This window comes from Phocoena sinus, chromosome 6, assembly GCF_008692025.1.
Source record: "Phocoena sinus isolate mPhoSin1 chromosome 6, mPhoSin1.pri, whole genome shotgun sequence".
NCBI lineage: Eukaryota > Metazoa > Chordata > Mammalia > Artiodactyla > Phocoenidae > Phocoena > Phocoena sinus.
This window is the reverse complement of record NC_045768.1, coordinates 6,501,273-6,528,518: the sequence shown is the minus strand read 5'-3', so window position 1 is coordinate 6,528,518 and position 27,246 is coordinate 6,501,273. Positions and strand designations below refer to the sequence as shown.

At 55.1% G+C, this 27,246-nt stretch overlaps 1 protein-coding gene across 1 annotated transcript in view; it reads left to right on the top strand.

The window, feature by feature from the left end:
- Window positions 1–15,486: 15,486 nt before the first annotated feature.
- The window catches only part of PRRX2 (paired related homeobox 2), a 50,787-nt gene continuing 39,027 nt past the window's right edge, over window positions 15,487–27,246 (top strand). Inside the window, exon 1 of the mRNA XM_032636121.1 lies at window positions 15,487–15,778. Coding sequence (XP_032492012.1) covers window positions 15,502–15,778 — 277 coding nt within the window. The 5' untranslated portion in view covers window positions 15,487–15,501. The remainder of the gene's footprint in view (window positions 15,779–27,246) is intronic.

Below are 27,246 nucleotides of genomic sequence, written 5' to 3'. Positions count from 1 at the left end.
TCCAAATCTCCCTGTCCTTTCTAAATGGCACCAGTCACTGGATTTATGGCCCACCCTAATCCAATATGAATTCATTTTAACTTGATTACCTTTGCAAAAACCTTATTTCCAAATAGGATCACTGTCATAGTTTCCACAGGGTTAGGACTTGAAAATATCTCTTTGGAGGACACAATTAAAGGTGCTCCAATGGATGACCCCAGGCATGGCCCTTCTGGTCTCTGGGCCTCAGTTTCCCCACCTGTAACCTGAAGGCCCTTCAGCTCTGACAGTGTTGGCGCCAATGAAGAGGTCCTTGATGTCACCGATGGGCTCTACCACCAAGAAAACTATAACTGTCTTGTGATTACGATGGTGACGATCACGAATTACCCTTTTTTTTTTTTTTTGGCTGCCTTGGGTCTTCGTGGCTGTGCGCGGGCTTTCTCTAGTTGCAGTGAGTGGGGTCTACTCTTCGTTGTGGTGCATGGGCTTCTTATTGTGGTGGCTCCTCTTGTTGCGGAGCACGGACTATAGGCACGTGGGCTTCAGTAGTTGCAGCACATGGGCTCAGTAGTTGTGGCGCACGGGCTTAGTTGCTCCGCGGCATGTAGGATCTTCCCAGACCAGGGATCAAACCTGTGTCCCCTGCATTGGCAGGCAGATTCTTAACCACTGAGCCACCAGGGAAGTCCCAATCACAAGTTAACTTTTATTTACTGAGCCCTTTTGATGTGCCAGGCACTGTGCTAAACGCTTGACCTACTAATATTAATACACACCCCCTAAGTAGGTGATGGTATTAAACCCGTTTTCAACAAGGAAACTGAGGCTCAGAGAGGTTTGGATGCTTGCCCGATGTTAAACAGCTAGGTTGGGACTTTAACCCAAGTTTGGGGGGGCTCTTCGATATACCTGGCCTCAGGTGCCCTGCAGTTCCTCTGGTTCTGGGCCTGAGAGGGTCTGGATATGCTGGAGGGAGGGGCTGAGCCCTGCTCTGTCACAGTCCTTGGGCACCACACCATGGAGCAGGCCCTGTCGCCTGCCCGTCTCCCAGGCTCCTTTCTTTAGAAATCTCCGTGACCCATGACCTCCTTCCTATCGGCAAGGGCAACCCTGTTTCCTCCATCTGCCTCCTATTAAGGCTCTGTCGCTCAGAGCCTCTCATTTCAGCTCTGAACCTTCTCTTTATTCCCTGCCACTGCCTCTCACTGCCCTGTCAGCCGAGCCGCTTCCTGATGCCCAACTCCAGGGTTCTTAGCAGGCTGGGGTGTGGGGGCTGGGGCCAAGCACCCAGTGCTCAGACCCTGGCAGCGTCTCTCCCTGCCTCCTTCTCCTGGGGCAGTTTGGGAGTCACTCTGACTATCCAATGCACAGAGGGGGATAACCTTCATATATAAAGAACTGTTAAAATCAACAAGAAGAAGGCAAAAACACTAAGAGAAAAATGGGCAAAGGACATACACAGGCAAGTCAGAAAGGATGAAAAACTACTGTCAACAAACATAAGGAGAGAAGTTTGGCCTCTCTAGCCCGACACCAACAGTGATAATAGCTGACATATAAGACTTACCATGTGCTTGACTCTTCCCTATAGCAGCTCAGCAAAGCAAGTTACAGAACAGTAGGTACTCTCTGATCCCACTTAGGAAAAAGTGGTGTGTGTGTGTGCGCGGGCATGTGTGTGTATGCATTCGCTCGTGGGCAGGAGTAATTCTTGACGACCCTGTGCTGAGATATGAGTGGTGGTTGTTTCTGGGTGCTGGGATCTGGAGAACTTTGATCTTCTTTGTGCTTCTCTGTGTCTTCTACCTTCTTACCAATGAATGTGTCTTACTTGAGACTGAATCAGCCAGAGGCAGGGGATCAGGCCCTGCACACTTTTACACCTGGGGTTGAAGGTAAGGCCGTGAACACCAGGCAAGGTCCATCCACAAAACCTTTTCTCCTCCCAACTCCACCTTCCCAGCACACAGGGCTTCCTGAATCCCCCACCCCTGGGCACCCCCCCACACTGCCCTCCCAAGTCCTTGGGTACCTCAGGGCCCAGTCTGATCGTATGAATGATACATTGATGACAGCAGCAGCCTTTGGTGGAGTGCGTCCTGTGCCTTGTGAATCAGATTAGAAGCTCAGCACGGATGTCTCATCAACTGGTCATAACGCTCCAGGAAGGAAGTGACAGCAGGATTCCCGTGTCATAGTCTGGGAGACCGAGGCTCAGAGAGAGAACTGACCAGCTCCAGGGCAGCTGGCTAGCGAGGGGCCTCCGGGACTCGATCCCGAGCCCTTAAGGGCTCCCTGGGCCCCGGCTCAGGACACCTGGCCCTGCCCGGCCACGGTCCCCTGCTTCCCTCCCTCACCGGTTCACACACTCACACAGATTCTCACACACCCACATGTGCTTGTGACACCGCATTCACACTCAGAAGACATTCTCACACGCAGACGCTCACTTGCTCACACAATTATGCACACTCATTCATACACACACACGCTCAGGGCAGGGGCTGCAGGAGGGGTGGTGTCACGGCCCCGGCCCGGCACCCCGCCTTCCTGGTGCCCCCTGTCCAGGAGGGGCAGCTGGCAGCAAGGTCTGTCCCTTATAAGGCCCTGGAGAGAGAAATTGAGTAAAAGGCCCCCCCTTTTATTTCTCTCTCTCTCTTTTTTTTTGATTTGGTAGAGTTTCCATAAAGTGAGATATTTGGAAAACGCAGCAATCTGCCGCAAGGAATATGCTTCCCCCGCTCCTCGGTGGAGCCTCCAGCTTCAGGCCTGGCAGCGGGAGCAGCAGGCGGCCTGGGCGGACTCCTCCAGTGCCGTCTTGGGGCCACCGCCCTGGGCTTCCTTCTGTCTGAGCCCCTCCTCCTCAGGCCGGCCTCCCTCCCTCTCCTTCCCCCTCCCCCACACCTGACCCCACCCTGGCCCCTGACCCTCAAGACCCCAGGAGGCCTGGCCTGCTTGGCCCTGTTTGGCCACCGTCCCCATGCTGAAGGGCCTGGCCCTCTGTGGGCTCAGGGAGGAGCTAAGGGACCAGGGGACCGGGATCCGGAGTGGGTGGCAGGGCCTCAGCTGGGCCAGGGAAAGACTTTCCTGTCCCCTCCCTCATTCCATTTGCTCTCCAGCACCCAGGAGCATTTTGGAGACCCTGACACCCAGGGACATCTCTGCTCCCAGTGGCCTGCCCTGCTCCTCCCCTGCCACCTGCGCCCTCCAGGAAACCTGGCCCTGCTGGCCAGAGTCCCCTGCTCCAAGGGCAGCCTCCTCCCTGACTTATCCCCCCACCCCATTCCACACCCAGACACTGCCAGGTGGTCCCGACGCTTGGCCAGGTGTGGGGCCTGTGAGAGCCAGTTATGGGCTGGGTCAGGCCCTGGTGAAGCCTCAGGTGGGCAGCCCAGAGCCTCAGAGGGGAAGATGAGGGATCCTCCCTTTCTCTGCCATCCTTGTGTGCCCACATCAGAGGCCCCACCTGACCCCCATCCTCTTCCAGATGAGGTGGGTCCTTAGGGATTCACCCAGGAGAACAGGGTGAGAAGGTGCTTACAGCCTGTCTTGGTCAGCTCGGGCTGCCGTACAAAGTACTGTAGGTTAGGTGGCTTCAACAACAGATATTTATTTCTCACAGTTCTGGAGGCTGGGAAATTCAAGATCAAGATGCCAGTAAGGTAGGTTTCATTCCAAAACCTCTTCTCTGGGCTTGCAGGTGGCCACCATCTCCCCATGCACTCACATGACCACATCCTGGTCTTATAAGGGCACTAATCCCATCACGGGTGCTCCACCCTCATGACCTCATCTAACCTAACTCCTTTCAGTGGGCCCACCTCCTAATACCATCACATTGGCGGTTAGGGCTTCAACATATGAATTTGCAGGTTGGGGAACACAAACATTCAATTCACACAGAGGCCCTCAGGCCCCTCGCCTCAAGACAGGAGGGAGTCTGGGGCCTGGGCTCTGGCCTGGCCCTCTCTCAGCCTCACTGCCTCACTGGCACAGGAAGGTGGTGATTGCAAGGCTCACCTAGATCCCTCCCCACTCCAGAAGTCAGGGAGGGGTCCTACTGAGAGTGACGCTTAGCTTCACGTGGGGGAACCATCCCAGGTCTCTCCCTGGCACAGCCTCTCCACCTAAATACTGATCAGCCTGCCTATGCCTTTCCCATCCCTGGCAAGCAGGTTTGTGTGATCTTGGACCCGGCCTTGCCCTCTCTGAGTCTTGGTCTATCTCACTGCCAGATGGGTTCGGAAGGGTGCCCAGGAGGTCCAAGCCTGCCCCATCTCTGGCTGGTCTGTGAGCCCAGAGTACTGATCCCAGACTCCCCATCTGACCCCTGCTGGCACCCACGTGGCATCAGTCCCCAGCAGGCCGGCCCAGAGGCAGAGCTCATGGGAGGGGACCACTGGGTCCCCTCCAGCCGCTGCAGCTTGGCCCAGGCAGGCTCTGCCAAGGATAGGCTCGGGGGTGGGGGTCGGGGGGGGGCAAGGCTCAGAGCCCTTGGGGATGGAGGGGGGCAGAGGTGGGCGCAGGACGGGTCCTTTGTGCTCTGGGGAAGCCCCCTATTCCACCCCCCCGGCCCTGCTTGGCAAAGCTGACGGCAGGAAGAATCCCGTCGGCCACCCGTCAGGGAGACAGAGTGGGCCCGTTCAAGGAGGGGAGCCGGGAAATTTGATCATTAAGAAACCCTCCTGGCTGTCTGGGGGAATTTAATTAAATTGCTGGAGAGGGCTGTGAGAGAGAGCCACATCTGGAACCAATATGTAGGCTTTGATTTTTTTTCCCTCCTCTCTCTCTCTCTCTTTCTCTCTCATTCCCTCCCTCCCTCTTCCCATCTCACCGCTGTAAAAGGGAACACAGGAGAGCCCTAGAGTACTGGTTCCTCTGGGACACGATTCCTGGCAGACAGAGACAGAGGGAAACCAGAGGCAATGAAACCATGGTGGAGGCCCAGACAGAGGCAGGAGAGGAGCTGGCTGAACGCTGAGACAGAGGCAGGGACGGGAGAGCCAGGAAAGAAGAGGTGGGGTGGGTGGCCGGGTGGTGCCCTGGGATTTGGCCTCAGAAGCGTCAGCAGTGACAGGAGGTAAAGGTCTACTTCACAGACCAAGACAGTAAGTCCCAGAAAATCCCAGAAAACAACATGCCAGGCCAAGGGTCCCTCAGGTAGCCAGCACTTATCAAGCCCCCGCCCTGCTTGAAACACATTGTGGCTGAATCCTCCCGACACCCCTGAGGTGTAGGTACAGATGAGAGGGAAGTGACTTCCCCAAGGTCACAGAGCACATGAGTGGCGGTGCCGTGGTTTGATCCCAGGCCTGTCTGATACTGTCTAGATGTGCTGCCTGGGTCACTGTGATGGTAATCGCTTCGCTGGGCAGTCAGTGCTGGGCCCAGGTCTAGGCTCTGGGGAGAAACAGTCAGTCTCTCCGGGCCTGAGTTGGCTAAGAGAGGAGGTATAGACAGAGGCCTTGGGGTCTCTCTCTTGCCCCTGTGGAACAGGACCCTCCAGAACCCAGGCTGCAGCCTGGAGCTGGGTCAGAGCGGGTGCTCATGGGCACGGGGACGGGTGGGCGGCTTCCCAGCCTTGAGCCCCATGGCTGAGCCATCTGACGCTGGCCTAGTCCCCTTTAAGCCAGACTCCTGCATGTTAGCAATCCTGCCCCTGGTCTCCAAGCTTACTGCCCCCCACCTCCCCCAGGTCCCAGAGTCCCCAGGCCCCAAAAGGCCCCCAAGGCTCTTGCCAGCCAGGGCTGTAGGGGAGGAAAAGGGTCTCCACTCTGGGGTGACCACTTCTGGGCTAATTCCCTTCCTCCCCTAAAACCCAACACCTGCCCTGCAGCCTGTGCAGCCTGGGGGCCCTTCTCTGATCCCTCTTCCCCCGCCCGCCCCCCCGCCCCCCCCAAGATGGCTGAAGTTTAGCCCCGAGTTCCATATCCATCTTCACTCTTCCTCTGTAGGGCAGGAGCCAGCTCCAACGTGGTCCGCAGCTTAACCCCAGGTCTAGCCCAGAGCAGGCAGAGGAAGGAGCATGGCGCCTATTTGTGGAATGGTTATCTCATGACCTTGGTACCTGCGGAGCAGTTGAAAAATGTAATTCAAGCTCTTGGCTTGGAGAGGAAAGTGAGACACAGCAGGATCAAAGAGGATGCTTGGAACAGGTAAGGTTGGAGGCTCTGGGCATCCTTTGCACATGCTGGGTCTCCTGCCTGGCCACCCCTAGACTCTGTCTCCTGTCACCTGCTAAATCCTGCTCAAGCTTGAAGAGTCAGCTTCCTTAGGGAAGCCCTCCCTGATGCCCCTCCCCCAGCCCTCTCCCCCGTGGAGCCCGGACCTGCTTACTTCTCTGTTGAGATTGGCTTACTGACTTCTCTGCAGGACTGGGCTGTCTGGGTCACCACTCTATCCCCAGTGCCCCAGCCGGCTCCCAGCACTGGAAGGCATTCAATTAAAAAAACGTGTTGATAGAGGTACTAAGCCCTGCGTTTGGGTGCACCAGCCTGTGAGCTGGGGTGGGCTGGGGGAGGGGGGACAGGCCAGCTCCTGCCCTCAGGCTCTGCTCTAGGTTTGGGGGAGCAGTAGTGGTGGTGACAGTGGCCGCTGCTCTAAGTGGATGCGCTCTGCGGGCTGGACACCGGGCAGATGCTAGGGAGACCCAGCAGCACCTTCTTGCAGCCGCCAGGTGTGCATGTAATTATCCTCCCATCGAACAGATAAGTAAATGAAGCCTTAGGGAAACTGGGGAGATGGGGGAGGTTGGAAAGTGACCAAGTTGGGACCGGAACTCGGTCCTGTCTGGGGCGGTCACGTCAGTTCTGTCACTGGCATAACCACAGAGCCATCTGTCCTCGTGGGGCAGGGAAAAAAGGACCCCAAGGGGCCAGCACTGAGCAGCAGAGGCAGCTGGGGTGGAGGCGGGACGGGAAAGCCGAGGACCGAGGACCAGAGGCCAAAGGGCTGTACTAAGATCTGGGTGATCAGACGGGGTGAGGGCGCGGGCACACAATGCAGCGATCAAGGCCCCGCTAAGCGGGGGCAGCGGGAAGAGACGGTGGCCGCCAAAGCAGCCGGACTGCAGGGCCATCCACAAGCCCTGCTAATCCGAAACAAACCAAGAGGGAGACTCGGCGTCCCACTTGGAGGCCCTGACAGGGTGATGATGTACAGAGTTTTAAATAAATGTATCTCATTAGGGACGCGTTGTCTGGCAAGAAAACAATGATGCTCTTCCCCCCTCCCTGCCTCCCGTCCCTCCCCCCATAAGAAAAAAAGGAGAAAAAGGAGGAAAAAAAAAATCCAACGCTATAGCTAAGAAGGAAATTGCATTAATACAGATTGTTTTATTTAAAAAACCTTGACCTCCACTTCAAAAAAAGTCATTAGACATTCTCCTTCTCAAAGGCCGCCGGAGCGATTACAGGGAGGCCTGTTCATTTCTCAATGACTTACTGTTCCTGGCTGCTTGGGGAAATGTGTGAGGAATGGGGAGTAATTTAAGGCTCCCTGCAGAAAGGTGTGTAAATCTTTGCATGTCTAAAGAAACTTTACCAGACCGCTAAGTCAGAGGAAAAGAAAACTGGAAGAGTCCCCCACCGCCCCTCCTTTTTTTCCGTTTCTTTCCTTTGGAACTCTGATCTCTTTGATCGTAAAAATGGTCATATTTCACCCCCAAAATATCAACAATCAACGAACTAAGGAAGTGGGGGCCCTTGGAGAGTTTCACCGCCGATTAGGCCCTTGGTTTAATTATTTAACGCCTGCCCGGATTGTGCAGGCTGTGAACACACTCTCCTGGCGAGGGTTCAAGCACGAGTTATAAATAATAATAACGATTAGATCCCCAATTAAGCCGGTGAGCGGAAAGCCTCAGCCCTGTCCTTCAGCCCCACCTTGTCCTCAGCCACCACGGGGGCCCCATCGTGCACAGGCCCTCACCCCCATGCTGAGTGCCAAGAAGAGCCTCGTGTAGTTCCACTCTGCTCTCTGCAGAATAATCACAGCAAGATGTTTCAGGGCCCGTGAGGGAGTGAGGGCAGGGCCCGAGGGCTCTGGAAGCCTTTGTGAAGGCTGGGGGCTGCCCTAGGCCTAGGCCTGTGCCCCTTGCCCTCGCATCCTTCCCTTGACTCCTGGGGAAGGCAGGGTGGGAGCGGGTAGGGGCAGTTCACCAAAAGAGAATTCTGGAGATCTGTGGGGTGGGGTGCGTCCCAAGTTTGGTCCTTTCCCCTCTGAGCCTCAGTTTGTCCACCTGTAACAGAAAAGAATTCTCCAACAAGGGCCAGCCTGGGAGTCACGTTGGTCCCAAGAGCCCAAAGCTCATGACTTGGAAGATGTCTTTGTTGGAACAGAGTGCCCGGCCCACCGGAGTTGAGCCTGTGGTGCTCCAGCTGCCGAGGTTGGACAGCAGCATGTCCTCGGAGAGTCCCACTAGGTCTATGGCCTGGTGCTCACCCAAAATGCCTCAGTATATAGTAGGTGCTCAATAAATCACTGTGGAATGAGTTGTTCAGGACTGTTTCCCATTGGTCCATCTCCCTGTGAAGCCTACAGCAACCCCCCACCCAGGGCAGCAGAGGGGTTGTCGTGGGTCCAGAGTGTAAGTCACATGGGCACCACGCCGTACCGTACACTGGGAGCCCTGCACACAGTAGGCCCTTAATAGGAGCTTGTCTTTGGCCCCAGACCCAGATCCAGGCCTGTCCCAGCCCTGGGGCATCCTCGGGCCCCCAGAACCATCTGAATGTCATTGTGGCACTGGCCCAGGCATAGTGCACCGTGCCAGCCAGGTGTGTCCTGGGCTGTAGGGAATCTGACCACCAGCCATTCAACCAGCCGTTCACTTTCGAAATAACCATATATGGAGCCCTACTGTGTGCTGGGTCAGGGCCTGCATCACTTCTCCTTTCTTCTCCTTTGCGGGCTCTGAGGACACAATGGTGAAAAGGATAAAGCAAGCAGTTTACAGACGGGAAGCTGAGGCTCAGAGAGGGAAGTACATGACCCAGAGTCACACAGCAGGTCCACAGCAGGCCGGCCTTGTATCCAGCCAAGTCTTCCCATTTAGGAGAGGTTCTCTCTGCTCTCTTGACTTTATCAAAGCCTTTTCTCACGCTCATAGGTGCTGTTTATTGAATATTTTCCACATGCCGGGCTCGTGCTGGGATTTTTATTTACACAGATCATTTCATTTGATTCTCACAACAGCCCTGTGAGATAGGTGTCGTTGTTACCTGCAATTTACAGATGAGGAAACTAAAACCCTGAGAGGTTAAGTGACCTGATCAATGTCACGCTGCTGGAAAATGTCCAACACAGGGCCACTGCATCAAAAAGATTTAAAATAAAACAGGAAAATGAAAAAGTCACGTGAAAGGAGAGGAAGCGAGGAGTTAATACACTGACTTGCCACCTGGACAGATAGAGTTCTTGTGATTATGTCTTAACGTTAGCCCTGGGGTTCCTGGTGGCCAAGGCAGAAAGGGAAATGCAATGGGCTGTCCAAGTCTCATTATTTGGTCTTTTTTTTTTTTTTTTTTTTTTTTTTTAGGAGAGACCATAATTCTTCAAGAGAAACAAATGACTTCCTAGCCCTAAATTCTCATGGGATAACTTGTTGTGATGGTTAGGAACCTGACGAACTTACCAGGAGACAGCTTAAGCTCTCTGAGTCTCGGTTTCCCCCTCCTCTCACGGTAGTTGTATGGATGCTACAAAACAATATGGTTCGGTACATCACCTGGTTTACCGTAAGCCTCATTGAATATTAGCCCCCGTCATTATGGAGCACATCTTTATCTTCGGATTTGCAGGTAGAGCAGAAACATTTTTCAAAGGGGTATAATATTTCAACCCTTGCCAAGAGCTGAGACCCAGTCACTTCAGCAGGATATCCTGGCTAGGAGGTCCTCAGGAAGGAAACTGAGGCTGGGAAAATTTTGGGCAGTGAGCTGAGGGAGAGAACCAGATGTTTTGCCCCGTTGGGCTTGACTCCACTTCCCACAGGGTGGACCGGGGTCTGGGGTGAGCAGGGAGCCCTGCTGTGATAGCAGCCTGACACAATATTTACAGAACCCTGTGATCTGTCACGGTCACGCCTGGTCACATCTGAGTCACATCGTCCTGCAGTGTTTATGATTCCGCAGACGTGCAGCAGTGAACAGAATTTGGCCTGTGAGCCTCTGTGTGCTGTCCCTGCTAAACCATCTCCTTCAGAAGAGACTCTTGGGTTTGGGGCTAAGGGGGCTGATCAGGTGAACAGAAAAGCTGCAGGATGCCATGTCATCCTTGGTCTTTGTTTTCCCATCCATGAAATGGGCTTGGTCCTTTAGTGACTGACAGTCAAGTGTCTTGCAGAGGTTGTTACAGCAAAAGAATGGCCTGATTATGACTCCATAAGAAACAGAACCATTCCACTAGAAAAATGGGTAGTGACTATAAACAGACATTTTGCAAATAAGAAATACTAGTAGCCCTCAAAGTAATAACCTATATGGGAAAAGAATCTGAAAAAGAATGGATATGTATATGTATAACTGAATCACTTTGCCGTACACCTGAAGCTAACATAACAGTGTAAATCAACTATGCTCCAATTTAAAATAAAAATTAAATTTTAAAAACTTAAAAATAAGTAAGCATTAAATATTCCCATTCAGTGATTAATTCAAGGTATGCAGATTAAAAGAAGGAAATTCCTTTAGAAATTGAAAATAAATTATTATTATTAACCCTCTTCCGCTGTCTGAGGGCAGTATGATGCTAAGGAGAAAATGGGCAGAAACCCAGAGACATTGACAACAGGATACAGAGAAGACTCAAGGGCCTGTTCTTGATGCCCAGCAGTGGTGATGGGAGCAGCAAGGAAATGAGTACATGCTACCCAGTGGCTTCCTGAAGTTCCCGGTCCAGGGCATCGAGGAGCTGGAAGTAACAGTGTTGCTGATGTGCGACAGATCGTACCGCGCTGAGAGTGTTCAGTGTTTCCTCCAACCACTACAGAGCTGTCCCGGAAGGGAAAGCCAGCTGGCCATCAGAGTCACCCATCCCAGCATGAGGCCGTGCAGCAAAGAAAGTGAAGAGACAGCTCACGTGCACATTTTATTCATGTTAAATCAAACCATAAAGACTGTGCCGTCAATAAAGAAAATCAATCAAATAGCTCATGCACTTCTGGGGTAGAAATTGATACAACTTTTTGGGAGGCTACATAGCAATATTATCAAAAGTCTTAAATCTTTCTCGGTATCTTTGACTCAGTCCGTTAGTTGTCTATTTGCTGCTGTAACAAATGATCACAAACGTAGTGTTTGTAACAGTACAAAGGCATCACCTTACCTTTGCGGAGAACAGAAGTCCCGGGCTAAAATCAAGATTCTGCAGGGCTGCATTTCTTTCTGGAGGCTCTAGGGAAGAATCTGTTTTCTTGCCTTTTCCAACGTCTAGAGGCTACACACATTCCTTAGTTCATGGCTGCTTTCCTCCACTTTCAAAGACAGCACTGCCCAGTCAAGTCTCTTATATTGCGTTACTCCAGCACTGACCTTCCCATCTCTCTTCCAATTTGAAGAACCCTTGTGATTACATTGGGTCACTCAGATAATCTAAAATGTTCTCCCCGGGACTTCCCTGGTGGTCCAGTGGTAAAGAATCCGCCTCCCAATGCAGGGGACTCAGGTTGGATCTCTGGTCGGGGAACTAAGATCCCACATGCCGTGGGGCAACTAAGCCCACGCGCCACAACTACTGAGCTCACGCGCCTAAACCAGAGAGCCCTAGCGCCGCAAACTACAGAGCCCACGCGCTCTGGAACCCTTGCGCCACAACTGGAGAAGAGAAAACCCACACGCCACAACTAGAGAGAAGCCCATGGGCAGCAGCGAAGTCCCGACGGAGCCAAAACTAATAAATAAAATAAATATCTAAAAAAATGTTCTCCCTATTTTAAGGTCACCTGATAGGTAACCTTATTCCATCTGCTACCTTAATTCCACTTTGCCATATCCACAAGTTCCAGGGATTATAATATGAACCTCTTTGGGAGGTTATTATCTGCCTACCACATCCAGATATACCTATTTCTAGGTATTTATTATCAAGAAAATAACTATGGGATGGGGCTTCCCTGGTGGCGCAGTGGTTGGGAGTCCGCCTGCCGATGCAGGGGACATGGGTTCGTGCCCCGGTCCGGGAAGATCCCACATGCCGCAGAGCAGCTAGGCCCGTGAGCCATGGCCGCTGAGCCTGCGCGTCCGGAGCCGCAACGGGAGGGGCCACAACAGTGAGAGGCCGGCGTACCGCAAAAAAAAAAAAAAAAAAAAGAAAGAAAGAAAAGAAAATGACTATGGATATATATTAATAGGGAATAATGTATCACTAGGCTTTCATTAAAAATAGTGGTGGACAAGGCTAATGACACAGTGTGCATGTTATTAAAAAGTTAGTACAACATAGTTTGACTTTTATAACACATATAACTATCTCTCTCTATCTAGAATATAGATAAAAGCTAGAGAGATATACTCTAAATTTATTTTTTGCTCACTCTTTTTTCTTGTCTTATTGCTTCTTCTAGGTCTTCAATTCAATATTGAATAAATAGGATGATTATCATCAATCTCTTTCATTAAACCAACATATATATATATAATACCTACTGTGTCTCAGAAATCTCTGGGAGTGGGATATATGTGTTTTTATTTTATTAATTTTATTTATGTTTTCTAAAATCTCCTAAGTATATTACTTCTGTAATAAGGGAAGTTAACTTTTTTTTTTTTTCCTTCAATCATGCAAGTTTTTGAGACTGGGGCAAATATGCAGTTTTACTCGTGGTCAGGCCCAGGATCCAACCTCCAACAGAGGCACCAATTAAGGATCAGCTACTTCCTCATGGACTCCTCTTTGGAGAGCAGGGGCCTTCTCTGTTCCCTTCCCCTCCTCCCCAGCCCCACTGCCTAGAGCAGGGCCTGGCTCAATAACCACTCATTGAACAGAGAAGTTCCAAGGGATCCTATGCTCCCTTCATTCCTTGCTCTGGGTTAGCATCGTAGGATTTATCTAAATCACCATGGAAGTTATTTATTGTTTAGCTGTATCCCTTTCAGGTAATGAGTTCCATCCTTCCCAGGTTAACTGGAGTTTCCTTGGGTGCGTTCCAGGCTGCGTCAGTCCTGGAGCCCTTGCTCAAGGGCTGAGCTTTGGAACAGCAGTCTACGCCTCTTGGCCCACCCTGCCATCCCCGTACCACCCCGGCCACCAGCCCCAGGACTGGCAAGGGTAGTAACAACCTGACAACAACAGAATTGATATTGCCGAGTTCACAAGGATCCTTTTGAATTGGCCCTTTTATTATACAGATGATGGATCAGACTCAGAGAGGACCAGCACGTGACCTCTTCAAGGCCACACAGCTAGTAAATGGCAGTGAACAGATTCAAATTCATGTGTCCCCCGCCCACTCCCCCAGCTCTAGAGTCTGAGTTTGCCATCACTGCCCTCCACTGCTTCTTGGAATAAATGTTTTAAAAATGGTAACTGTTAACACCAATTGAGTGCTCGCCAGGTATCAGGTGCCCCCCATATATCAACCTACGCAATCCTCCTAAGAGCCCATTTTACAGTTGAGGCAACTGAGAGGCAAGTAGATTGCTAAGGTCCACAGCTAGGAAGTGCAGGGTCTGCATTTGAACCCAGATGATGTCCAGGCCCTTCCCAGCTCTGCAAGCTGATGCCAACAGTGTTCTGTGTTCTAGGCCACAGGCCCAGGATTTCACCTGTGATGGAATCCCCATAGTGCCCAGGAGGTAGGTACTTCATTAGACCCCTTCTACAAGGGAGGAGCTGGGGCTCAGAAAGGGAAGGTGACAGGTTTGAGGTCACACAGCAGTGTATGGCAGACCAGACCTGGCACATGGTCCTCGACACCAATGCTGTTCTGAACGCTGGGCTGTGTTTTTCCTGGGATAAGTACCCCCACCCTTGGCTGGCTGGGTGCTCCAGCAGCGGGGAGGCCCTTCTAGACAGTTCCTAGAGCCCAGTCACTGCCCCACCCTGATCAGTCCCTTAGAAAGTCATTCAGCCACTATATTGTGGGCAGTGCTGGGAACCCCCTGGTGCCACCTCCTTTGCCAATCTTTCTCACTGGACACTCGTTGGGGCAACTTTCCGAAGAAGAAGGACCTCATCATCTCATCACCTCCAAATCCTCAACCTACCCACGCATGTGCCTCTCTGGATTGCTGTGGCTAATGCCACCTTGGGAGACACTCAGCCTCATCTTGGGGGTGATTCCTTTCTGGGAAGAACTCTCACTCACGCAGAACCTGGGCTGCTGGTCTGCAGGTTTTCAGGGGGGGTGTGCAGGGTGCGTTTGCTGTGCGTGAGAGGGGAACGGAGATTCTGAAGGCCTTCGTCCTGTGGGCTTATCTTTGTTGTTATAACATTATGGCTTTACAATGGTGGCAGGGACTTCAGAGGGCCAGGCCTCCAAGCAGCCTTCCTGGGGAAAGAACTGTAGCATCTGGAGGGCTTACAGTCTCAGCTTCACCACCGGGGGCATCTTTTCTGTGCTTTCCTTGCAAAACAAAAACAAGAGCAGAGACTCAGGCTGTCCTCTCTCTTTCCCTGTCACCCATCTGTCAGTCTGGCTGTCAGTCTGGCTGTCTATCTACACTCTGGGTGTAAACTAGGAATTCTGGGGGGAAACTCTTTCCTCCCGGTTTGGTTTTCCTTGGGGAGGGCCTGGGGCATTCTGGTGGTGGGCTCCGAGGTGTATGTGTTGGTGGGGGGAATGCATACACCCCAGAAGCTTGAGGACGTGCTGCTTTCTGGGGGAGAGTACCTGGGGCCAGGTGGAGTGAACAAGGCGGACCCAGGACTCTCCTCCGTTAAATCAGGGACGGCGTTGGGGTGCATGGGGGGTGAGAATGGAGTTGGGAGTTCCAGACCTTCCCTGGCAACTGTCTCAGAGTCGCTCCCCCATCCTCTGCGGAGGAATTTGTAAATGGAAGCGGGGCTGCTAATCCCTCCACTATCACCTCCCCAGAAACTTGTTGGGGGATTAAAAAAAAAGACACACACACCCAAACACTGAACTTTCCCATTCCTCAAAATATGGGTGGGGAGGGTGAAAGGAGGACACCCCTTGTTCTCCCCCTCCAGGCCGCCAGCCTCCAGCCTGGCTCAGGCGGGACCCCCTCCCTCCCCGCAGCCGGAGCGATGGGGGCGGGCGAGGCGAGGAGGAGGGAGGCAGGGGGCGAGGTCTGCTTCAAGAAGGGGCGTGTGGCCGGAGGAGCTCCCGTTTGAGCAACTTGGGAGCGCGAGGCGGCAGAGGAGGGGAGGGAAGAAAGTTGGTTTCCCCCGACGTCAGCGCCGGGCGGGCCGCGGCGGCCGCGGAGCCAGGAGGCGGCCGGGAGCGGGGCCGAGCGCGGGGCGGCCGGGGCGCGCTCGCTCCGACCCGCGCCTGCCACCCCCGCCTCGGACCCGCGCCCGCCACCGCCGCCGGCGACCCCGGGGCGGCCCGCGGGCATGGACAGCGCGGCCGGCGCCGCTTTCGCCCCGGACAAGCCGGCGCTGGGCCCGGGGCCGCCGCCGCCGCCGCCGCCGCCGCCGCCGCCAGCGCTGGGCCCCGGCGACTGCGCCCAGGCGCGCAAGAACTTCACGGTCAGCCACCTCCTGGACCTGGAAGAGGTGGCGGCGGCCGGGCGGCTAGCGCCGCGCCCCGCGGCCAGAGCAGAGGCGCGGGAGGGCGCGGCGCGCGAGCCGTCCGGGGGCAGCAGCGGCAGCGAAGCGGCGCCGCAGGACGGTGAGTGCGCGGGGCCGGGCCGGGGGTTCGGGCGGGGCTGCCAAGGGCCGTGGGAACTGAAATACGGGGGTGCGGGGGCTGGAGGGATGCGAGGCCAGAGGTTCGTGGGTCCAAAGGGGCGAGCACGGGGCAGGCGACGGATGCGGGGCGCTGGCTCAGCCGCACCCCAGCCTGGGAAGGAGGCGCCGCGGCAGGACCTCCGGGGGTGCGGGCGCCGGGCACTGCAGCCCGAGTGATGGCTTGGCCCGCCGCCGCCGCCGCAGCCCTCGTTGAGGCTGTATGTCGCGATGGGGCGGGCTGCGGGACGGGAACTCTCGACTGGCGGAGGGCACTGCCTTTTGGCCAGAGCCATCTCCAGTCGTTGGAAGCACGGGGAGCTGTGTGCCGTGTGTCCTACCCCGGAGGCAGCCCTGGAGGCCCCACTCCCAAAGAGCCTGAGACGCGGGTGCGATTACTGCTGGGGAAACCGAGGCTTCCGGGGGCAAAGTGACCTGGTCGCACAGCTGAGTTTCAAACTCTGCCCCCTTCTCTAGCTCCAGCATACCAATCCAGCGACTACTAGGCTTTTGTAAGATGGACTTCCTGGCTGGGGTACCGATGCCTGCCCCCCCTCTACCTCCAGTTTGCCCCACTAGCAGCTCCCTAGGGGGAATGCCCCAGCCCTGAAGAGCTAGCTAGGCCTCTCTTCCCCTGCCGAGGTTAAAGGTCATCAGGAAAGGGCTTTAAAAACAAACAACCCACCCAAGTGGCTTTTTTCAAAAAGTCACAGAGGATTGCTGGGCCCTGAGCCCTTGGTAGGAAGGGGGGTGTGGCTAGGGCAGGAGAAGATGAAGATAAAGCAAAGATCCCGGCCCTGGAGAGTTTCCTGGAGGGAGCGGAGGACGGGAGTCCCCATAGCTCACCCAAGCCCTGAAAAGGACGTGGGGTCGTCGGAGACCACTGCCGACTTGCTCCCCTAGCTCTGGGGAGCAGGCTGCCCTGCTGGAGGCTCTGGGCCCCTAAGAGTCACCCACCTGATTCCAGCAGCCTTCCCACCTGTCCCCAGGGACCCCGCCCCCCACTTCCCGCACCAGCCCCTGGGTCAGGGGAGCTCTGGATGGCTGCGTGCCCGGCTTTTCAGATGAGAGGAGGTGCAGGGAAAACGGAGGTGACGGCATCCTCATTGGAAAGCTTGTCCGGGAGCCTGTGCGGTCGTGTGGTACACCTGACACACACCTGACTTTCATAGTGCACCTCAGAGAGCGCCCAGCTGGTGCCATCTTTCCCAGTGGCATCCGCCTCCCTCCAGCCACAGCGGCTGGCATCTGTTCACCTGCCCAGGTGATCAGGAAGTGGGTAGACCCACTCCTGGGAGTTGGGGTTTCCCTAGTGGAAAAGTGGAAGGAAGGTGTCTGGTTTGGCCCAAGGGTAAAGTGGGGTGCCCTCTGGTGAGGGGGCGGGGCCGGCCAGCCTGGGTTCGTGTGAGCACCTCGGGTCTCTGCTGGCTCTGAGCTGGCCTCCCCACAGGGCAGAGGAGAGGTCTTTGGTTTTGCCTTGATGAATGAGGGGCCCTGAGGGTTGGGGAGAGAAGGAAGGAGGCAGGGCGTTTTGTACTCAAGTGCCGGCTGGGGTGGGTGCCCGCTCCGGTCCTAGCGCCTGGCCGTGGGGACGGACCGGGGGGAGGTCTTGCTTCTCCTGGACACAGCATAAAAGGGCTCTGAATGGCGGGTTCTCCTGGGGAGTCCCAGAACAGCGGGGGTCACAAGTACCTGGACAGGGCCACTGGCAGTCCCCAGACAGCTGAGTGGGCAGCAGGCCTCTGCAGCAGCCCCCTGGGGTCAGGCCACCCTCACTGAGAGCCCAGGAGCCCTTTCTCTGAGGAGGGGCTTCTGCACACGGGGAATTCCCAGGTACTGAGAACAGAGGACACCTTGGGTGTGGCATCAGGTGGGACGGGGTTGGGGGCCCCTGATGCCCTCAATTGGTCTGCTTCCAGAGGTGGGGATCGCCTTTCTCATCTGTGAGGGACAAGGGGCCGTAGGCAGAATTGGGGCCAGGCTCAAGGGACGCCCCCACCCCCAAGCTTCTGGCCCTGAGCCCTTTGGGCGATTTGCTCCAGGCCTCTGCAAATGGAAGGCAACGTGGACAATATGGAGAGTTCCTGAAGCTCTAAAATCCAGCTTAAAGGAGTCTCTTGTTTGGGTTTATATCTTTCCTACTCATTTTTGGTGTTAAAACACCCTTTCTTTTATGAAAAAGGGGTAATAGCTGGAGACTGTTTTATTTTAATGTCCTTACTTGGCAAAATTAAAAGGAGGTAACCCTATACTCATTCCTCAGACTGAAACAAATCACTAGGCCATGAAATCCAAATGTTTTATGTCGAGTCAAGCAGCTCCGCAAGGCCAACTGGGCTCATTCCAGGGGTGCCCGCTGCCAGGAGGTGGGGGGCAGGGGTGGGGGCACTCTGAGGCAGCCCCCGTGCCTGGGAGAATCCCTTGACTTGCTTGCTAGGTCTCGGCCTGCAGACAGAAAGTGGATGGAGGAGAGGACTGTGTCCCACTCTCCTTCCTTCCTTCCCTCCTCCCTCAAGCAGGTCCCCCCACCACTGCCGCTGGACTCCCAAGTCCTGAAGTCTCCAAAGCCGGGGGAGAGGGGACCTGTCGTCCCCACATCCTGGTGAGCCCCGCCTGCATCACTGGACCCCTTTACAAAGCCGGCAACCAAACCTCGGGGTGCTGGGACTCTGGACCCCAGGCTGGCAGGCTTGGGTCCTGGGCTGTGGCTTCGTCCTCCAGTCCTGGACCCACAGGGAACCCTGGCCCCTCAGTGAAGATTCGGACATACTCAGAAGTGGCTTTTCCTGTGGCTTCTGGAGCTATTTCCAGGTCCAAAGAAAGCGACTGACACCAAACAGAGATGGGGTGCGCCTTGTTAGAAAAATGAAGGTTAATGGGGAAACTGAGGAGTTGGAAAATTGATATATTTTCAACGTGCCCGGATAGCAGTCTCAAAGTTTTTTGAATATATTTTTCCATCTTTTGTTTTCACCAAGTCATCAGTAGATGTAGCCTATTTTTGCCAATGATTCCCCAGGACCAGACTCCCCCTGGAACTGACCGGGAAGACTGTGGCTTCGCCGGTGACTCAGAGCAAATCGGGGTCTCGGGTTCCTCCCAAATCAAACGCTGAGGTCTGGGCCGGGGCACTGAGCTATGCCAAGCACGTTAGGAAAATAAACTCTCATTTGCTGCCTTTGCACTGACTTACAACAAAAGAAACCGCATTAATAACTGAGATTTTCTTTAAAGCATTCCCTCCTGTGGGCAGGGTAGAAACAGGGATGTGGACACACTGAAAATAAACGAAACCCCTGGAGCCGGGCAGGGGTGAGGCCCCCAGCCTGGAGAGGCTGCCTGGCCCGGGTTCGGCTGGGACGTGTTACAGAAAATGCCAGGACCAAGTGGGTCCACTTCCCGGAGATTCAGGACAGTGGGGCGCTTGGAGCCTGAGGGCACAAGGCTGAGCCGGGGTGGGCTGGGACCCTGGCCAGGGGGCTTGCGCTCCCCTCGCGGAGCTGGTCCCTGAGCCACACCTGTTGATGGGTGACAGGAGGCCAAGGATGAGCCTGGTTTGGGTGGGGACCTCTACCTCCCCCTTGCCAGTGGTGGAAGGCAGGGCTGAGTGGGGGGCCTGAAGGGGCCACTGAGTCTGAGAGACGGGCCGAACGGCCTTCAATTTTTGGATTTTTCTTGTGGTCAAATACCCCTAACATATGATTTACCATTCTAACCATTTTGTAAGTGTACAGTTCAGTGGTGTTAAGTGCATCCACGTCACCGTATGACCATCCCCACCATCCATCTCCAAAATGATTTCATCTTCCCCAACTGAAACTTTGCCCCCATTAAACCCTAACTCCCTGTTTTCCCTCCCCCAGCCCTTGGCAATCACCATTCTGTTGTCTGTCTCTATGCATTTGACTCCTCTGGGGACCTCATATATGTGGAATCACACAGTACTTACCCTTCCGTGTCTGGCTTATTTCACGTAGCATATAATGTTCTCAAGATTCGTCCATGTCATAGAAGGTGTTAGAATGTCCTTCCTTTTTAAGGTTGAGTAATATTTACTGTGTTGAACAATGTCCCACATTCTGTTTACCCGTTCATCTGTCGGTGGACACTTGGGTTGCTTCTGCCATTTGGTGGTTGTGGGTAATACTGCTAGGGGCATGGGTGTGCAAAATATCTCTTCAGGTCCCTGCTTTCAGTTCTTTGGGGCATATATACAGGAGTGGAATTGCTGGGTCGCATGGTAATTCTATGTTGAATTTTTTGAGAACTGCCATACTGTTTTCCGTATCTGACTTTAAAAAAAAAATATATATATATATATATTATTTATTTATTTGGCTGCATCAGGTCTTAGCTGCTGCACACGAGATCTTTGCTGCAGCACGCGGGGTCTTTCGTTGCAGCGTGCAGGCTTCTCTCTAGTTGTGGTACGCGGGCTCCAGAGCGCGCGGCTCAGTAGTTGCAGTGCACGGGCTTAGTCGCCCCGCGTCATGTAGGATCTTAGGCCCCCGACCAGGGATTGAACCTGTATCCCCTGCATTGGAAGGCAGATTCTCAAACACTGGACCACCAGGGAGGTCCCCTATATCTGACTTTTTAACTGGCCTCCTTCTAACTGGCTCCGAAAGGTGGCAGCGGCAGCCTCGGGGGCCTTGGAGGAAGGAGACGGAGGGGGCCGGCCTGTGAAACAGGAGCAGGGCTGGTGAGGGATAAAGACAAAAGGGTTTCTTCAGAACCAGGCCTTTTAAAGATAAGCCTGCTTTCCTTCCCTCCTCCCTTCTCCCCTCCCCTCCTTTCCCTCCATCCATTTCCTTGGGGGAGGGGTGGCGAGGGGGGACAGAGCCATCTGCTGTGAATGAGCCTTGGATGGGGGGGTCAGGACACCCAGCATCGGGTCCTGGCTTTTGCTGCCATCTCCGTGTGTGACCTCGGGCCTGTCACATCCCTTCTCTGGGCCTCGGTTCCCCACCTGGACAATGGGAGGGGGCACACAGATGTCTGTGGGGCTGCCCCTGTCTCTCATCTTGATGTCATTCGGGCTGAGAAATTGCCCCGCGATGGGCCCGTCTCCCCAAGAAGGCGGAGTCTCTGAGGACTGGGTCCTGGCTGGGCCTGGACCCCCAGACAGGTGAGGGATCCCACAGCACATGCCCAGGAGCAGGGAGACAGGAGTGGTGAGAGCTGAGGAACCAGGCCTAGAAGCTGAGAGCCCAGGGGGTTCAGTCTGAGCATGGCTGGGTTTACCAGGGTAGCTGGTGGGAGTGGGGGCAACGGTCTACATCTCTGGCTTTTTGTCAGAGGGAGCGCTCTTGCTATTTCGTTCATTGTCTGTGGTTGCAGGGTGGTCTTGCTCCTCTATAGATCATCTAGGTGGCGCTTGGGGGCCTGGCACAGGGGCTTCAGACCAGCTGGCACCCCCATGAGGGCCCTTCCCTGTGAGCAGGAGCTCAACAGGGCAGGAGCTGTCACTGTTCCCTTCCAGAAGACTCCAGAAAAGTGACTTTGGAGCAGAAGTGATAATGCCTGCTGGCACGCCACCCTTGAGGCCTAGAAAGTACCCTGAGGCTCAGTGTTGCCATCTGTGAAATGGGAATGCTGGACAGCAATGTTCCTTACAGGGTGGACCCTCAGTGGCTGTGGGAGACCATGTCTGGCACATAGTAGGTGCTAAATAAAGGGCCTCCATGGAGATGCTCACAGCAGCCCTGTGAGTCAGGCAGGGCTAGTGATTGCCAGTCCTATTTTGGGGAGGCCCAGAGAGGCAAATCAACCTGCCTACCTGCCTAAGGTCTCCCACCTGGGACCGGAGGGGTGGGATTTGTTTTTGGATTGCAAGTCCAAGCTTCTGTCTCCTGCAGAGCTCAGCATTTGGGCTGGAGAAATGGGAGAGGGGCAGCCCCATCTAGTTGCTGGGGAGACGCAAGCTAAGGTTTGTTTGGGGATCTAACGGGGGCAGGGAGGCCTTGAGGGCTGGCACAGAGTGGGGCTATTGGGATGGACTCAGTGCCGTGTTAGGTTTCTAAGTGGATAGAGACAGGAAGGAAGGGTTTTCAGTGGCTTGTCCTGGGCAGGGATGCGAGGTCAACCTGGACGAGGCAAAACTTGGGAGGCCTTCCTGGTTTGCCAGACCCAAAGGACAGTGGCTAACCTCAAGTGGAAGAGAACCTTGGGAGTGATTTAAGGGGGAGCCAGTGCGTCCCTGAACACAGCCTCCAAATGGGGCATCAGTGTTGGAACCCAACCAGGGTACTGCCTACTGCCCTGGGGTTAGAGACCATGGGAGTGGAGTTGAAGGGATGAGCCATTGATGGGACGTGGTGAGAGTGACCAGTTGCTTCCTCTTTGCTGGCCGGGGCCCCATACCCCTTACACCACATCGTCTTCACACCAAATGTGGAAGTGGGTCCTTTTATTATCCCCATCTTTTTTTTTTTCCTTTTGCAGTACGCGGGCCTCTCACTGTTGTGGCCTCTCCTGTTGCGGAGCACAGACTCCGGATGCGCAGGCCCAGCAGCCATGGCTCACGGGCCCAGCCGCTCCGCGGCATGTGGGATCTTCCCAGACCGGGGCACGAACCTGCGTCCCCTGCATCGGCAGGCGGACCCTCAACCACTGCGCCACCAGGGAAGCCCTATTATCCCCATCCTATGGAGAGGGAAGGTGAGGCTCAGAGAAGCTGAGCAGTTGCCAAGTTCACACGAATGAATACGGGCTTCCAGCCCAGGCCTGTCCCGAAGCCCCCACCCTCTACCGCTGGCTGAAGCCATCCCCGGAGCCCCCAGAATGCTGGGTGGTCTGGCCAGGGATGCCCACTCCCAGGCTGGTGTGGGCTGCATTCAGGGGGCCGTGAGGCAGCCAAGGCAGCCACGTCCTCAGCAGCCTGGCCTGGGTCACAGGTGTATGGGAGACGGGTCAGGCCTGGCAGCGTGGGGACTGTCTGGCTTGGGAGGTTTGGGAAGGAGTGAGAACAAGTGGAGGTCTTCTACCCGCTCCTGCCTAGAAACGTCCAGAATGGCCTCCTGGACACGGGAGAGCTGCGGAGGGTCCCTGACTCTGAGGAACAGCCATAGGACAGGCCCCCTTTCCCAGTCCACCCCTGGCTTCCATATGCATTCATTCATTCATTTATTCACTCATTCATTCAACAGTCATTTTCTGAGCACCAAATATGTGTCAGGACTTGACCTCCAACCACCTGCCCAGACTTTCAGATTTCAAGCCCCAGTGAAAATTTCCAGGCACTTCGAAGAACTGGCATAGAGTGGGCAGTTTTAAAAGTTGCCAAGAAAAGCCGTTTACTCACAACAACTACCATCTTGTTGCCCCTATCCGTTTATCCAAGAAAGAACCTTTCAGCATCTTTGTTTTTCTTTCATCTTTTTTTAACAATACACTTGTTTATTTAATTTATGTATTATTTTTGGCTGCGTTGGATCTTTGTTGCTGTGCGCGGGCTTTCTCTAGTTGCAGCAAGCAGGGCTTCTCTAGTTGCGGAGCACGGGGTCTAGACGTGCAGGCTTCAGTAGTTGTGGCACGCGTGCTCAGTAGTTGTGGTGCACGGGCTTACTTGCTGCAAGGCATGTGGGATCTTCCCGGAGCAGGGCTCGAACCCGTGTCCCCTGCATTGGCAGGCGGATTCTTAACCACTGTGACACCAGAGAAGCCCAAAAGAACCTTTCAGCATCTTAATCTCGGAGTAAAGAATGTTCCTCAAAACGGACTTAATTTGGCTTAACAAAAAAACTTGCGAATTGCCCCTATTTTTCTCATTTTGCGGTAGGTCGGTGAAAACTCTGTCATGGGCTGGCATTTGGGAACCACATGGTGGACTGGCTTTCCCAGGCTCACAGACACGGAGACATGCACAGCCCACCCCTCCCCCCATCCCCCCCCCCCCCCCAATACACACGATCCCCGCCCCACCATACACAAAGCTGCTCACTCACACACAAACCTACCCTCACACCCCGGCCTGAGGGCTCCAGCCTGGCCCAAATGATCAGGTCCAGGCTGTTAATGGCCAGCATGGCCTCAGGCCGCCGGTGGTTAGATGAGAAGCCTGACCGCACCGGGATGGGCCAAGGGTTAAGTGCCTTTTGCGAGGTGGTGAGTAGGAAAGCGCCGTGGGAGCTTCCTGTTTAGACAGAGTTGGGGAAAGTTATCTCGGCAAACGCCCATGCTGAGCCGACACAGGGAGACAGGGTGCCGGGCAGCCCCCAGGGGCTGGAGGCATGTGGCAGGGCACTCTCCGCCCTCCCCGCCCGGAGGGAGCAGAGTGGCTGCCAGGAAGAGGCCGTGCCTCCCTGGGATTTGGGGCGTCTCCAGATGTCCTGGGAATGAAGGTCGCTACCTCAATGACCCTGATGCTCGCGCTGCCCCCGCCAGTCAGGCCCCCTCGCCCTGTGTCCCTTCCACATCTGGGAAGCTGCTTGCTCCCAGCCTGGCTCCAAGGGGCCACCGTGATGACAGGATGCTGTCCACATGGGGCCCTTTACGGCTAATGATATCTTTTATTGCGTCCTAAAAATGAAGCAGGTTCTGGAAGACATTACTTTCGGTCGTTCTTTGTGATCCCTTCTGCTTTCCTGTGTGTGGGAGGGGCAGCCGGGACCTTCTGGTTTGGGGGGCAGTGGAGACCTTAGAAGGACGCTGGGTGACGAGTTAGAGAGAAGCCAAGAAGCTGGGACCTGGTGGCCCGAGAGGTGGACAGGGACTGCTGGGGGGATTGTGGTCTTTGGAGAAGGTCCTGGGGTGGGGGGCAGTGAGATCAGGAGGCCCAGAGGCTGCAAGACCTGGAAGCTTCTACAGAGGCCTTTCCTCCCAGAGCTGAGCAAACACCTCTGTGCTTAAGAACTGACAAGGGAAGATGTGTCACCTCCTGTGACATCGCTGCCCAGAAGGCACTAGGGCCCTGGACAAGGAGTTAGGACACTGGGGCTTGCCCAGCCCTACAGCTCGGGACACGCCCTGACCCTGGTCTGTGCCTTAGCGTCCCCATCTGAGGGGGTCGGACCATCTGTTTGTCAACAAACAGTGGTCCCAGGAATCACTGCATTCGAATCACCGTGGGAGCTGGTTAAATGCATGTTCCCAGGACCCAGCCCATGGAATGACACCCTCTGGAGCCCGGGCCTGGACCTCTGCATTTAGCAGGGCCCCAAGCGATTTTTATGTGCATTAAAACGTGAGCACTGCCGTGCTCTCAGAGGCTCCTTCCAGGGCTAACGCTGCCCCTCTGTTGTCTTCCTCAGTTTGCCTGAGTGGAAAATGGTCCTCTTGTGGGAGGATGGAGAGGCCAGGTGGAGCTGCCAGGGAAGCCGGGAATCATTTGGAAGCACCTGGAAGGGTGCGGTATGTGGGGGGAGGGTGCTGTTCCCCAGAGCAGCGTCCCCAGAGACCAGATTACGCTGGAAGCCGCACTGCTGGGTCTAGGAGAGCACAGTCACTGTTGACGGTCTGCCAGCACTCATCGGGCACCTACTGGGTACCAGCCCAAGACCACCCAAAGAGCTGGCATTGCCACGGGGGAAGATCTGTCTCTCTCTCTCTCAAGCATCCTGACTCCCTCTAGCTGCCAGGGTGACAGGGTGAGGTGGGGTGGTCAGAAGCCTCACTGCTGAGCTGGGGGTCTCTGTCACTCATCACTGGAAAAGCCCCCTCCCATTGTCCTGCCTGCCTCCTACTCTTTCCTCCTCTCCACTCACCCTGCCTCTCACAACCCTGAAGGCTCCCCTAGCAGTGGTCCCCTGGGGTAGGACATCCACAGCCCCAGGAGGGCGGCCACCTTGCCCCAGGTTTTGTCCACAGTCCCCGATCCCGCCTCCTTGCCTGTCCTCCCCGACCAGTGGCCTCCCGCTCCTGGCCGCCCCTGTTGCCCCGGGTGCAGCCGTTTACACACCAGAGATGGCGTTATTAAAAATGACATTTAACCAGAGCTGGAATTACCACGCGGATGGCTGCAAACCTCGGAATCAAAGCCGGAGCCGCCAGGCGCGCCTGGCAGGGGCCTCGCGGCCTCCTTTCGCCGCCAGAGCTCTGCGCCGGCCTCCCATATAAAGCCCCTGCAGAATGCCAAGGTCTTGAAAGCCCGTGCACCTCCTTTCATTAGACTAACAAATAACACGTAACAGAAAACATCTGTGAACAGCAGCCCCTAATGCTCTCAAGATGGTGCCGCGGGCAGCCGGTCCAGCCAGTGGGCAGCCGGGCCGCCCGGGGTTCAGGTTCTGGCCGCCCCCACCCGAGACGGTGAGGACCCTCGGGAGAGCCTGGCACCCCTCCCCTTCTCTCCCGCACCTCCCCCTGGCACCCTGTGGACCTGGGGGCCTCCTTCTCCACCTCTCCATCTTCCTCCAGCTCAGTCTTCAGCCCTCTCTTCTTGCGGATGAGAACCAGTAATCCGAGGGTCTGTTTGCATGGAGATAGTGCCCTGGACAGGGCATCACAGCCGTCCACTCGACGGAGGGGGAGGGGGGGCCTTGACCAGTCGTGTGACCTTGGCAAGTGTCTTCTTTTTTCTGAGCACCTCGTTTGTCATATGAGGAGAAGAATCGTGCCTCCTTGCAGGGTGGTTTTAAGAATTTAGGGGAGGGACTTCCCTGGTGGCGCAGTGGTTAGGAGTCCCCCTGCCAATGCAGGGGACACGGGTTTGATCCATGGTCTGGGAGGATCCCACATGGGGCGGAGCAACTAGGCCCGTGCGCCACAACTACTGAGCCTGTGCTCTAGAGCCCACAAGCCACAGCTACTGAGCCCGCACACCTAGAGCCCGTGCTCCGCAACAAGAGAAGCCGCCGCAATGAGAAGCCCACGCACCAGCAACGAAGAGTAGCCCTGGCTTGCTGCAACTAGAGAAAGCCAGCGCGCAGCAACGAAGACCCAATGCAGCCAAAAAATAAATGAAAAACAAACAAACAAAAAAACCCAAAACAAACAAACAAACAGAATTTAGGGGAGTGATGGAAGCTGAGTAGCTAATCACATAAGAAGCTCAGAAAATGTGCCCGCTATCATGATTATAGTTGGGAAACTGAGGCTCAGAGCAGTTACGTGACCCGCCCATGGTTCCACAGTGGGTGGAGAAGCGAGGTTTGGAGCCTCGGAGTTTACACCCTTTACACGGCCCCGTGAAACACGGAGTGAGGAGCCAGTTGTCGTGCTGAGTGAGGCGGACGTTCAGAAATGCACCTGCCACGGCCCCTGCCCTCAGGGAATGTCCAGTCGGTAGCTGATGGCAGAGGATGAACTCACCTTTGAGAGAGAGCAGGTTGGCCCTGTCCTCACTGAGGCCAGGCGCCCCCGCCCCAGCACTCCCGCCACTAACCCCGTGGGCTAGGAAGCCACAGGGGCCTCCAGATGTGACATCCTCCCTGCGTGGCAGGAGACTGGATGCCTCCCCAGGATCTAAAGCAC